Here is a 15,351-nt window from a genome sequence, read left to right as displayed (position 1 = left end):
CATTCCTTTATCATTTCACACCCCAAAACCAGACATTCATTTAAATCATTAGCCCCTGTTTCGGTCAACAAAAACAGATCAATTTTCCATACATTCAACAGTAAAAACTTCACGTTAAACCAGTGGCTGACACCCCAAAACCGACATGCAATGGCAAATCACATTATTTCCCTTCTTTTCCATTAAAACCCGACGTCCAAGGCTTCAAAACTTAACCCCTGTTTCAGTAATCATAAACAGAGACGAAGAGGGAAACCTTCAGACCGAAAGACGCGCATGAAATTTTCAGTCTGACATGTGGTCTTCAAACCAACATACAAGACTTAAACTCACTTACACAAGCTTTAATCTGCTTGTTCCATCGTTATTTCATTTGTTTTCCCCCATTTCTTCATAACCCAGAAATTTCATTTTCCCATCAACTCTTCAATCTCACAGAGAATGGAGAAAAGAAGGGTAGGAGGGTGTTCAGAATGCTCACCTTAGCCGAAAATTACAATTGCATGTAAGCTTCACCACATCCGGTCACTCCTCTAGCTTCGACGATCTCTGGCTCTCTCCCTCTCTCGCTCGCGCTCTCACTCTGATTCTCTATAGAAACCGAAACGAATGAAGAAGTGGGTGAGTGTCTGATGGTTAAAAGGGCAGGGTACACGTATGAGGTGAGAGATATTCTTGGACCAAATTGCCCCTCTAACCATTCTTACTTCCAATTTCATCCTCTCACTAAATTTCTGAAATCATAGAATAAATCCAAAAATTTTCCCTGATGTTTTGTTTGGATTTTCCTTCTCCATTATCTTCTTTGACCCATAAAATAATTTCTCTAAAAATTTCGGGTCAAAAGTCAATTCCTAACTGTTTTTCTAGAATTTTCAAGAAAATAGTTCTTAATTTCAGAAATTAATCCTTAACCCATTTTAAGGATTTTATGCCTCAACTATCTTCTTTACTATCTCAAATGATCATCCTAAAATTTTCAGATTAAATATATATCTCTAACTATTTTTCCATAATTTTCAAAGAAAATAAACTATTTTTCTCTTAAAATTATCTATTAAAATTATTTAAGCCATTTTTGGGGAAATACCTTTTCCAAAATGTCTCTAAACCCTAAAAATCAATATTCCATGATTTTTCCTAATTGTGATTGAGCTATTAAATAATTTTAATAAACTTTCTCTTTTCTACTCATCCTGAGTCAGAAAATTCGGGGTGTTACACAACCGCTCAACAGAAGGGTATCTATGATGGATATCAAATGAAAAAATACGCCATGCACTTTCACAAGAAGAAACATATCTGCAATTCAAGTAATGAGAGATCTCATCAAAACCATTGTCTCCATTATTTGACTGATCATTGTTGTAGATGCTAGCAATGACTCGATCACTTCCTTTGCTGACATACTTGAACAAATATTTTATGGCACTTGATTGGTTTGTTTTCTCAACATTAAGGTGAGCATGGAATAGTCTTAACAAAGTCGCATTATAAGAAACGACATATCTATTATCTAGTGGTACACCCTTCTTATCGATGCTCCTACCATCATTCCTTCTCCTATATGTAGGGTAACCCTCTTCATCTACTGTGGTATGATTGACAAATTTCTTGGGAAAGTACTTGGAACATTTTCCATCTTTCATGCAAGGAGATTTCTTATTGGAAGGGCCACACGGTCCATGAATCATTGGAGTTACTGACAAGATCATATAGCATTGGATCTCTCTCTTTGTCTGGTATTTCTGCACAAATAATTCTATCCACATCATCAGGAGTGGTTGGTTTGTCTGAAGGATCCAAAAATAGAATAATGTGAGCATGTGGTAGATCCCTCTTCTGAAACTCAATTGTATAAATTTCTACAATAGTGAAAAAAATATTATTTAATGTTATGATTTCTTCTATACCATCATAATAACATGCCCATTTAATCCCAAAATGAATCCAAAATGAATGCACTTTAACCTTATATTGCTTAATTATTCTAGTAACGGTTTCAGCTCAAAAAAAAATCTAGTAATGATAATTTTAGTAATATTAATGGAAGGAAATATTAACAAAACCATATTAATTAATAAAATTGTTGGGAAGACTGGATGAAAATCCTAAGACAATTTGTAAGGTTTCCTTGATTTTCTCTATCTTTCAATTAACCTAGACAGTTTGAAATGGAGATGCAAATTTTAATTAATAAATTTTTCTATTTGAATCTCTAATTGAATTTTCATTTAGTTATGATGCAACGCATTCAATTTAATATGTTCAAATCCCATATGACTGAATATTTTTGGATCCCATAATGGATATTGAAATCATCTTTTGATTATGTATGGAATCAATTTTACATGGAATCCAAAATGAATGATCTTTAACCCTGTATTCATTAATTATTTTAGTACTGTTAATTTTAGGAATGTTAATGGAAATTGTGCAGAAGATCATGTGAAAATCATAAGACAATTTGCAAGGTTTCCTTGATTTTTTCCGTCATTTAATTAACCTATACCATTTGAAATGGGGATGCAAATTCTTGATTTTCTCTGTCATTCAAGTAACCTATATAATTTCAAATGGAGATGCGAATTTTAATTAAAAAATTTCTCTGTTTGAACCTCCAATTAAATTCTCATTTAATTATAATGCACCGCATTTAGTTTAATTTAATTTAATTTAATAATTTAATATGTACAAATCCCATATAACTGAATATTTTTGGATACCATAATAGATAGTGAATTGAAATCATCTTTTAATTCTATATGTAATAAATTTTACGTTTTTAACCTACCGTATTTTGTGGACATATCATGTTTTAAACAAAAGAAGTGGTGATTCTACATATTTATTTGGTTTTAAATTTTAAAAATGTTTTTTAAAGCATTTAAATGTAATTTAAAATTTAAATTTTTACATATGTCATTATAATTTATAACCATAATTTTGTTAAAAACATGATATGTCCACAAAATACGGTAGGTTAAAACTAATAATTTAACATAAAGTAGTTAAATATGCCTTTATTAAAAAACTACATTGAGCCAAACTATTTCGAGTTTGCCCAGTTAGTTGATTCGTAATGATTTGTTGATCATTCGTGCAAATAATACACAACATGAATGTAAATAAGACACAAGAAGTTAAGATGACAATGAAGGTTCAAGTATATTTTGAAAAATAGCACCGTTACACTACAACTATGACAGTCATAAAAAGCAGTTCACACCCAACCTAGCAAAATAAGTAAAATAACGAAAAATAATAGAAATGGTGATCTTCGTAGGGAATTCCTAAATGGTAACTACTTATTTTTCCTTCTTAATCTTCTTAATTGGTTTTGTGGTGCTAAAGCTTGGTGTTGATAGTTCTGATATGCCAATATCATCAATTTCGATGGGTGCACTCCTTTCAATTTTCTGCCACTTTGTCAAATTTGTTGTAGGAGTCATCAACTGAGATGTGCTATTATCATCATTTTCAACAAATCTGTCATTGCTCATCATTTTTTCACATGATCCTGACGCAGATGACTCCAATGGTGAACTCTATGAAATATAATCAAAGAACATTAAGGTTAACAGACTAAAAATTTTAATGTCACTATATACGATGATATAGGGTAATATCATGTGTAAATCGGACAGAATTGGTATGTTGCTTACCTTCTCATGGGTATTTGCGTCAGAATATGTGAACTTTTCAAGGATATCTTTCTCTGTAGAGAAAAGGGAGATACTCATACTACTCATAGGGTATTTCAAGTTGTGTTCCTTGACTTTAAGCATAACAACGATTTCCGTTCCAGCAACTTGATTTAACTCTTTCGGGAAAGAATGAGGTGCTCCTTTCTGAAATTACAAGACATATTTTGAAACAAATATAACAACAAACAACAATCTACAAGAAGTATATCTTATTATATATATAACTGCAAACCTTGACTACTACCTTCCTAAGATCAACCGCTAAACAATGTACGAGTTCGGATGCATGACGGTTGAAGAATAGTATGGAACACTTTGCAGTAGAATCAAAAACTGTGTAATGAAGCTTGAATCTTTTCAAAACAAAGGTTCAACTGTTAGCACTTCCCTATGACAAGAATTGCATTTCAACTTATCACCCTCATATGCTGGCTTTTTATCGCATGGACATCCATCATAGTACCAACCGTAAGATGTCTCAACTTTTTGGATGGTTACTTTGGTAACAACTTCTGATGCCTAATAAATTACATGAAAATAAAGGTTAGTAATTCAAACATTTAAACATTTAGAAAGTAATTACCACGACAAAAAGCTAATGAAATGAAAATACTGGCCTCTGTTAATTTGGAAATTTCACCCAATGGAATTCTAGTAGGGAAAGTTAAGAGAGAGTCACTGGTAATCTCAGGCAATACAGTAGAAGAGATTTGTGAGAAAGCCTGACTTGCTCTAGGCATAACATTGAGGCTGTGAATGTAATATCCTTTAAAAAAAATTCAAAAAAAAGTAATTAAAAAATAATATAATATAATAATATTTTATTATTTTAAAAAAAAACAAAACAAAACAAAAGTCCAACTTTCCACCGATATTTCGGTGGAAAGTTGGAGGGGGCGTGGAAATTTTGGGGAGGGGGCGTGGAAATTGAGGGTTGGGTTTGAAAAACAAACCCCTCCCCCAATAATTGTGTGGGGGTGTTAAATACCCCCCACAATCCATTTCCCCCACGGCAAACGCAAGAAGAAAGAGAGAAAGAGGAGAAGAAAAGAGAGAAAGAGAGAGCTGAAGTGTGTGAGAGAGAGGAACATACCGGTAAAGCAGAGGGCAAGCTTTGAAGATATTTTAGGTACATGAAATTATCTCTTTTCATCAAACTTTCTTCATAAATATTTCACATATATTTTATGCTTCCTAATAGTAGTATTACCCTAGTGATTAGAGAAAATTTTGAGACTTATATATGATATAAGTATTGAGTTTTGACAAAAGATGACTATAGAAATTTAGAAGTGAATGAGTTGTTAATTTTAATCGGTTAGATTTGTCCATTTGTTGGTTTTTAGTATTTAAATTAATTTTTCTAGTTGAAAAATCGGTCATATATGAATTATATTATATTTTTACCGATTAAATTCAAGTTAAGCAATTTATTTGAATTGTTTGATATATTATTGAGGTTTTAATCAGTTTAGTTTTATTTATTGGTTGACTGGAGGTTTTAAAATAATTATTGTAGCTAAAAATTTTATTATTTATGGAAATATATATATATGGTAGTTATACCATTAAAGTTTTGATTATATTATTTAGTTATAAATATTTGAAGTATTATTGAATTTTTGATAGTGTGATTTTGACGTTTAAACTTAAAAAGAGTGTTTTTAGAATTTAGAACATAATAATTTTATATTTGGAAATTGTTGAAAATCCTTTTTATTAAGGTAAATAATTTGGAGGTGGTAAATAAATAATTTTGCGTGTTAGAAATTTTAAGTTGTTGCTAAAATACTTAATAATTTTTGGGTTATGAGAGTTGCGGGAATTTAGAATAAAAATTTAATTAAAGTAGAAACTTAAATAATATAGAGAAGTTTAATTAATTAATTAATTAATTAATATTAATATATGGTTATATTAATTGTGTAGATTAATTATTGGTTGAGCAAAGGATTGACCTTGTGGTAATCCTTAGTATTGCTTTGGCGAGAGGTAACCACTTTCCACTTGTTATACGTGCTAATATGTTGTTTGTGAGTATTTTGCTATTTTTAGAATAATATTTGATATTTGGAACTCGAGTAGATATGTTATATCTTTTGAGCTATGAAAATTGTCTTGTGGGATTTTTGGAATGGTGATTGAAAAGTTTGGAAAAGATATATGATTTATATCTTATGGATTATGCTGAGAAAAGATTGAGACATTTTTATTATATTGTGAATGGTTGGTTGTTATTTGGATTTTGGATTGAGTCCTATCCTACCACGTGGTAAGGCCGCTATTGGTGCACATTGGTTGGCTTCCTCTTTCGTCCCCCATAGTGAGGGATAGGCCTTTGTGGCTTCTTATTCGTCCCCCAGAGTGAGGGATAGGCCCATATGTTTGATTGATCCCCCAGAGTGAGGGATAGACTTATGTGGCTTGTGTGTTGGCCCCCCATAGTGAGGGTTTGGATGATTGAAATTATATTTCTATGGATATATCTATAGTTCTCGAGAATTTATAACTGTCCCACTTGACACCTCACGAGCACGTGTTAGTATGTATGATGAGTTGGAAAGTTGGTTACTGAGGCATTTGTCTCACCCCGTGGTTTAACATTTTCAGGCGATAGTTCAGGTAGTGACCCATCAGGGAAGGCTCCGGAGACATAGTGTGCTATTATAGCTTGTATAGCCTCCCTGCTTTTGTTCTATGTGTTGACTTGTTATATATTGCCATATAGGGCTCATCTACTATCATGATGTAAAATAATACTTTTAATTACTATTATTTGGTATGATAGGGCCGTGGGGAGGCCCGAGACATCTTAGACTTTGCATGTAACACTCCTTTGAAATGTTGACTTTTGACTAATGAGCTCTATAGTTTATATTAAACTGATTTATCAGTTCGTATGGTTGACAATATAAGTGTGGTTTGGGCTAATGGTTGAATGATATTTCTGGACTTTGGAAGTCCAAGGCCTAAGGTAACGATCGATGTTACTCTTATTATAAGTTTATTTCTTTTAAACATGATAGCGATTTTAAAATTTTAAGGTTTCTTCTTTTCTATCATGGTTAATCATTCAAATAAATTGTTGGATTTAATCTAAAATGGTTTTGAAAGAGCGGTTGTCACAGTGAAGGGAAGCTGAGATGTAAGTCTGGGAATACCATTATATATATATGTATGTATGTATGTATGTATGTATGTATGTATGTATGTATGTATGTATGTATGTATGTATGTATGTATGTATGTATGTATGTATGTATACACACTTACAAGACAAATGCTTGATTAATATAAAACAATAATAAGTTTTTACCTGTCAATGAAACTCCTAACCTCTAGAAAATCTGGATTGAAATAAACTCTTTTCACATAAAAGGCATTAGATATGTGTCAATAACCTTGAACCAAAATTGAAATTGAAGTGTAAGTCTCATAAAAAAAAAAAAAAGAATCAGTGAGATTCTGCTAACAATATACAAATACTTTTTTTCCTTGCAATCTTAGCAAACCGTATGACAACTATAGTGGGGACTTCTAAATCATCTGTCCTGGCTTCAAATGCCTTTTTTGCGACCTCTCCAAAAAAGAGATACGTTTACCCGGATTTCACTGCAAATAAACGATAATAAGATAAGAATATGTCAAATTGACGTCCAATCATCTAATTTTATCCTCACTTGTTGGAAGTCCTAGATAAGAAAAAGAAGTACTACATCCGGTTCTAATTACTTACTAACCTTTTCGTTGGACAAAATCATACTAACTTTCCAAACATCAAAGGGTGGAGACTTCTTAGCTACTGTCCACTTCCTTAGCACTCTAACAATGATGCACCATGTTTCTTTGCTACAATCTACATCCTTGATCAGATCGTGAGGGAAGTTCACCATTTGCTTTGACATCGAAATATGAAGCTGTGTGAGAACAGGTTAATTGAGAGAAATGTTGGCAAATAACGTGAAAAGAATGGGTTAATTATGGGGAGCGTTATAAATAATGTGAAAGAAATGCTGGGAAGCATTGCCCTTTTTTCCAAGGTGCACCATATCGAGAAATTGTGCAGAAGATCATGTGAAAATCATAAGACAATTTGCAAGGTTTCCTTGATTTTTTCCGTCATTTAATTAACCTATACCATTTGAAATGGGGATGCAAATTCTTGATTTTCTCTGTCATTCAATTAACCTATATAATTTCAAATGGAGATGCGAATTTTAATTAAAAAATTCCTCTGTTTGAACCTCCAATTAAATTCTCATTTAATTATAATGCACCGCATTTAGTTTAATTTAATTTAATTTAATAATTTAATATGTACAAATCCCATATAACTGAATATTTTTGGATACCACAATAGATAGTGAATTGAAATCATCTTTTAATTCTAAATGTAATAAATTTTACGTTTTTAGATGCCCTAATTCAGTGAGCGAAGAATCCAGAATATGTTGCTTAGTGTAATGTAAATGGAAGAAAATCTCAACAAAACTGTATTAATTAATAAAAGTGTACGCTGACATTTAAATATTTAGGGACCATGATCAAATCAACATAAATGCATATATCCAAATAGAAAGTAAATAATATCACAAGATTCTTTTGTTGAGTATAAAAAAATAATTGAATTCAACTCTAATTGATTTTATGGAAAGGATATTAAAATGAAAAATGTAAAATAAGAAGCTATCAACGTGCACCATATCATCAATATCAATATAAAACAAAAGAAGTGGTGTTTCTACATATTTATTGTGTGTTAAATTTTAAAAATGTTTTTTAATATATGCCATAAAAGATATTATTGTATTAATATCCCAATCGATAAATTTGGAAATCCATTTAAAACACAATCATTTCATTGTTTTGAATTTGATTGGTTAATTCTCTAATTAATAATTTCTCATTAATGCATTTAAATAACACGTTTTTGCAGAATAATAAATTTTGAATTGTAATATGATTTTATTAATAATACACCAAGCAAAACACATTGATTGCGAGATCCGACCCGACCCGACCCGACTGAATATCTGGGTATTACAAGATTTCTAGTTGATAGTTGATTGATGATTGATAGTTGATAGTTGATAGTTGATGATAGTTGATGTTGATACTTTAAGAAATGGGTGGAGTCACAAAAAATATAGCTAGCAAGGCTATTGCAGTAGCAACAAATATCCAAAATGCTTATATGCACTTGATTTATTATTTCGACATCATAATTAACACGTTCAACTCTGGAATTCACTGACGTGTTAATCCAAGTGTTAATCTTCATACGTCGCACGTTCCCACGTGCAGATCTGAGAATGAGGTGAAACTTTCTTAGGGTTTCTGAATGATCTCTCATGCTCATCACTCTATCTACGTACTGAAGGAAAGGGTGAAGATTATGAAAGTTGAAGTCGTCAAAGCCCAGACTGGGAAGTGACAAGCGGAGATGCCTCCACCTCTTGGACAAGAGGCATGTGGTAATGGCTTGTTTGGTTGGAAGAAAAGAGAGAATATGTTCAAACACTGGGTCAGGTAAGTCCCTAATTTGAGCACTTGCCATTGTTCCCAATCTACTTTCATGACGTTTAGACATTGGTTTTGATATAAACTTAGGGAAAAGAGAATGAAAAGGAAGATTGGATTAGGCTGATGACCAGGAACAAATATAAATACTTAATCACGGTGATTTTCGAAAACGAAAAAAATATAATAATAAATTTTCAATCAAATTGATTGAGGATTAAGAAACCCAAATAAAGTCAAATGGTCAAACGAAATCCACGAATATCTTTGATATAATGGTCAAAGAAAATCACAGCAGATAGAGGAACTTACCGGGTTAGGGCACACAGTCCAAGGCAGCTAGAGATTCTCAGAAAGCTCGAGTTATGGGATGAGCAAGATATCGGGTTCTTTTATATATATAAATATAAATATATATATATATTTATCGGAGATATCTAGTATCCACCAATCAATAAATTAAGATATCATATCATTCAATTTGATAATTTATATGATATAATTTAATAATATTTAAATCTTTATCATATATCCGATGGTAAAAAAAATCTTTATCATATATGGTATATCCACAATGTTGGATAATCGGATTGAAAATCTATTAAATCTATAAATATTATTATAATTTAGACGTTTTAAAGTAACTTATATATACACACACAATATTTAGATTATCTAAATAAAATAAATTAAATTAAATTTCCTAGTTAATTTATATTATATTTAATCTGAAAAAAAAATCCCTTTATTAGATATTTAGACCCATCGCGGATATGAAATCTGACTGCGTCTATACAAAGAAGTTAAAAAAAAAAGGTACACACACACACACATAATCATTTATGTCACATACTATTATCACCGAGGGAAAAAAAAATCACATACTATTGATCTTATATCCCAAGAGTCCTTAATAAAAACATTCACATACTATTGAATTTATTTTTCAATCAAATTTCACTAATGGAAACATCAAAATCAGTATTTTTATTGAAGTTTATTAATTTATTTTTAAAAATTTATTTGTATTAAAAATTTGAATAATGTGACCTAACGAATACTTTTGAAATAATACTTAGTACCCGTTTGGATTAGTGGCAAAATACTATAATTTTAGATCATCGTGAATTTTTTAAGTGATGCTGACTATAAGTGATATTGGTTTATTGTAATTTCTGTTTGGATTTTTTTTATAAGTGACTTTAAGAATTGTGATTATATTTGATTTTTATTTATTAAAATCACTTATGGATGTATAATTACAAAAATACATGAATTTAATAAATATTATTAAAATAATCATTTGAGGAGAGATTTTTGGAAGAGCGTAGGAGGGTAGATTAGAGAAAATTCAATTGATAAAAATTGATTGGGATTTTTCAAAAGGATAAGCTACTTCTTAGTGCTTATCTTAAAAGTACAATGGAAGAATGAAATCACGATTCATTAAAATTACATAAAAATTACCCAAGTAGAATAAACATGTTTCATAATCACTGCTTAACCAAACAAGCACTTAGCTTTACTGCTACTCCTAACATATACAAGTCTGATTTAACTACTCATAACACGCGCACACACGCACAAGTCTGACATAACTATCTCACCTAGATAGAAATAAATAAATACGACCCCCTCTATTCTTTTTTTATAAAAAATAATCTCTCTGCTAGTAGTATTTTTAAATATAAGAAACAAGTCCTTCTTATCTGAAATTTTAAATTTTTCTTTCCATTTTCATCCCATTAAAAATATGTCACTTATTATCTCTGCAATAATTTTTCACTCCTTATTCCTCATGCACTCTTTTTATAAATAATGATATAATTGGAAATATATATTACACATTTATTACTTTTAATTAAATTTAACTACTCCCTCTAGTTCAAAATATAAGATAAATTTGACAGATTTACATTTATAAAGAAATCAATTAAAATCAGTTTAAAATAATCAATATGTAAGGCATTTTTTTAATTTTTAAATATGCCATTATCAATGGAAAAAAAACAAGGAAAAAATAAATAAATGAATTAAAGAGGAAAGAGAATATATGAGAGGCAACATTGGATAAAACTCATTAACTACTTATATAAAATTAAAATGTATTTTACGGGGGGAAAAAAAAACTAAGCTCCTCCAAGAAAGTTTATCTTATATTTTGAAATGGAGGGTATATATTTTGAACTGCGTGATTTTAGTAATTCTTATAAAATCGAACATGGGGAATAGTTAAAAGATAATTGTAACATTAGACACATCCAAATGAGAACAAGCATTTGAGCAGATTTCATCTAAAATTTTGAAGATGGAATTCGAGACTACAAAATCATCTAAAATCAATTATACGTTGTGACTCCTCATATCAGCATAAGACTAAGATAGAAATATAGGAACTGAATTAATTCCTTGCGGCCTTTGCAAAGCATGCATTTGAGCGTTCAATTGTTCAGGAACTTTGTTTTTTCCCCCCAATAATTATGGTCATTTCAATTTTGATGTGATTAAGTATTAGCTTTTTGTGTGATTGGTAGTATAGACAAGACTTTGAAAAAGTTGGCTTTGTTAAAATCAAAACTGGGTAGTGACAACCGGAGATGCATAATGACTTGTTTGGCTAGAAGAAAATAGATAATATGTTCATGACTTTCTGGACATTGGTTTTGTAATGACCTTAGGTCTCCTCCTCTAATGAAAATAGAATGAAAATGAAGATTAGATTATATTAGGGTTACAAAGTACGATAACAATTAAAGAAAATCATCAAATGATAGTCTTGGAAGTTTTGAATTTCACCTATACAATTTGTATTGACTATGCAATTAACTGATTTAAAATTTTCATTATTCTATGGTGCATAAATAATTTTACAGGACTTTCAAAATTAAACTAAAGAGCATATAACTTTTCATAAATTCTTTATTTATGTACGTTATACGGTATTCTTTGGAAAGAAAAAAGTAAGTTACGGTCTTGTCCGCAGAAAAACAAATTATGATATTGAACTAATAATAAATGACTCGTGGACCCCTCAAAACAATAATCAAATCATTATTAAAAGTCTTTAAAAAATTAAGTAAATCACATTAAATTTGACATTCGGTGGAGAAAACTCATGATAAAAAATATATATACTGCAAGTTAATTTCAAATGGTTAACAACTTTTTTATCTTCACAATACAAATTAAACTCCAAAACCTTAAAAGCAAATTGCAAATTATAATAAATTTAGTTGATAACGAATTTACCATATAATTAACAGTTTATTGATAGCAAGTGCTTTCTTAAAAAAAAAAAAAACACAGCAACCTCTGAATTAAACATAGGAATCTAATTTCAATATTAAATTGATAAAAACTCACAAAAGATGCGAAAAATTGGAAATATTTCGCCAATAAATATCTAAATAATGAAATTTTATTATAACAAAAAATGTATGACGTTACCCTTTACACATCTGACAGCGACACAACGGACATTTATAACTTATTTCCAGCATTACGATAGACATGATCACGCGATGTTACAGAAACATCATCATCATCATCAAAATTTTCCAAGTAGATAGTACATAACTCTTCCTCTATTTCTTCATTGGGCATTTTTATTCTTGAGCGAGGCCAAAGCTTCCTGTGATGATGCTGGAACCAAAGACAGTTGTTGCATAGATTCATCCATGGCTTGGTAGATTTCTCTCAACCCAGAATTTATCATATCTTGATGATGATCTTCATGTGAAGGAGCATATTCGAGAACGTTAAATAATGGTGCACAGTGACCCAAAGTAGCATCAACATAAAAACAGACTTCTAATGGTATTAATCGATAATTAGTCGAAGTTTTGATGGTGGTATATCAAACCGTTTCTTGATAATAAGATATGATTTCAAACGCCAAATTCAGTATGTCGTGTAATTTTTGCATAACACGAAGGGATAGATAACATTTAAATCTGTGTTCATGAAGTTTACCCTTCTTTAAACACATAAGAAATAGAACATATTAATGAAGAGGGAGACAAGTGATTTTAATATACCCTAAAGGACATTTTAGAAGAAAAAAAAATAATAATCCTTAAAAATCTGCAAAACGCCCTTTAAAAAGTACAGAAGTAATTAAAACTTCAAATTGCTCCAAATAAACATATATAACACAACCATATGGATACCAAGATATGAGACTTAAGACGACCAAAGTTCTAATCAGATGTCCTCTCACACATTTTCCTTAGCTTCCTGTTCTTCCATTAAATAATGAAGTAATTTTGGCACTCACAAAAACATCGAGGAATCTTTGGAGAATACAGTTGTTTGAATTGTCACTTAACGGAGACTCTCCTCAAAACCCTAGCATTCTTGATTAAAAAATTTAGCATTTCACGTTCATTGTCAGAACCATTGAAGCAACAAAAATTGATCTCCTTCAGATGTAATGAAACACATGGAGGGACATCAAGTACTGGTTCAGGAGGGGACGTAATACCAGCCTGGCCATACACAAAAGATTCAGTCTTAAACACATATAATAATAACCAAAGGTATTATATTGCAACTCAGAAAATAACTTTCCAATTTTCAAACCTCATCATCAAATGAAGACTCTGAGATTACAAGCTTCTCAAGCTTGGGGAAGTATTGGAGACAGTTCACCATTTTTGTCCACTCAACAGTAAGTACACATGCCAGGTGGGTTAAATTGTAAAACATGGGCATATCATCACTAAATGGCCACATGCACTTGTACGGAAAAAAGAATTATTAGGCATTGGAATAAGGGGAAAAAAGAGAAAGGGAAATAATTTTCATGAGATGCGTGATTCATACCTGCTTTATGACAGCATCCCAAAAGGAAGGCACATTATTATTATTTAAGCGTAGAACTGTAACATTTGACAAAACTTTCATTGGAAGCAGATATTGTGGAATTTCTGCAGTGATCAAATGGTTAAGTCCTCCAATATTGTTGAGTGGTTTATAATGCCCGAAAAGGATAGATCTCACTACTAGGTCCTTAAGCAATGGACATGCAGAAATAAGCATTTCCAAGCTTACGGCAAGTGAAAATCTAGTATATACCAAATGCAATACTTCAAGTGAAGGCAAATTAACATGGGAAAGATTAATCACTGTTAGTCCCCTCAACTTCAAAACCTTAATGTTATTGGCAGTGAAAAAACCAAGAGAGGGCAACTCACAGCTCCACCACGGCTGCAAATATAGCTCCAAATGATCAATTTTATTACTAATCACAGCATTAATCCACTCGCAAATCTTCGAAGGTGTAATATACTTGCAAGGTTCATAATGATGAATCTGGATCCGAAGAACAAACTTTTTGACGGGCTTCAAATCTACCAATTTGAGCACTTTGCGAATGAATCGATGGAAAAGTCGACACCCACTACTAGGGTGTTCAAGGTCAAAACTGGAAAGGGAATGCCAAAGTGGTCTCCATCTCTTGGATAAGAGGCTTGTGGAAACTGCTTCTTTAGTGGGAAGAAAAGATAGAATATGAAGAAGCAATGAATCTGGCAAATTACTAATCACGTCCCTCATTTCTGCTTCTGTTCTGCGCTTTTTGTTTGGGGACACTGACTTTTCAATAACCTTTAGCTTAGGCATCCAGAGATCCTTTTTTTCGATCAATTGTGGCAACTGCTTCTTTGAATTAATTTAGGTTGAAACGAACAATATTGACCAAGGAGGGGAAAAAAAAAAGAAGGTTGAAGAATAAAATAAAATGGCGAAAAAGGATTGTTTGTACCTTAACCCTAACCTGCTCTAAGGAAAACAGAATGAAAATGGAGATTAGATTAGGGCTACAAGATACAATAACAAATATATAGAATTTCAAATACTGAATCACAGTATGATTTCAAAAATGAAAGAGAGATATTTATTTTTTCAATTAAAATATAAGTATTGACTGCATATTAAAAAAATAATGAATTTTCAATCGACTCAATTAATTAACCCAGATCAAGGAAAATTGATCTTTGTGACCAAATCAATCATCATCAAGCAAATTAATACTAATTAGCAGTCATTGATAGCATATCTTTTGAAGAAAGCGTCCAACTTAGATGATTTGAACTCACGGACATAGAAAGCATAATATAGATCA

The 15,351-nt window shown here is 31.2% G+C and overlaps 1 protein-coding gene across 1 annotated transcript; it reads right to left on the bottom strand.

Annotated features, from left to right (window-relative positions):
* Window positions 1-13,546: 13,546 nt before the first annotated feature.
* LOC114757226 (F-box/LRR-repeat protein 13-like) lies at window positions 13,547-14,821 on the bottom strand. Its single transcript, XM_028946227.1, has 3 exons — window positions 14,052-14,821; window positions 13,809-13,964; window positions 13,547-13,714 (listed from the first exon to the last, which is right to left on the bottom strand). Exons 1-3 carry the CDS (start codon window positions 14,781-14,783, stop codon window positions 13,547-13,549), a joined length of 1,056 nt encoding a protein of 351 aa, XP_028802060.1. The 5' UTR covers window positions 14,784-14,821.
* Between the last annotated feature and the right edge of the window lie 530 nt (window positions 14,822-15,351).

Source organism: Neltuma alba, unplaced genomic scaffold (genome assembly GCF_004799145.2).
Source record: "Neltuma alba isolate B1F8T4 unplaced genomic scaffold, ASM479914v2 tig00001462_pilon, whole genome shotgun sequence".
NCBI lineage: Eukaryota > Viridiplantae > Streptophyta > Magnoliopsida > Fabales > Fabaceae > Neltuma > Neltuma alba.
This window is presented reverse-complemented; position numbering and strand designations above follow the sequence as displayed.

Bases quoted from the DNA above. Each gene is read 5' to 3' on its own strand.
- LOC114757226 (XM_028946227.1), bottom strand. From the start codon at position 14,783: ATGAGGGACGTGATTAGTAATTTGCCAGATTCATTGCTTCTTCATATT. The intron at 13,965-14,051 runs GTATGAATCACG...TTTCCGTACAAG, and splicing joins GGGATGCTGTCATAAAGCAG to TGCATGTGGCCATTTAGTGA. The intron at 13,715-13,808 runs GTTTGAAAATTG...GTGTATGGCCAG, and splicing joins AGTCTTCATTTGATGATGAG to GCTGGTATTACGTCCCCTCC.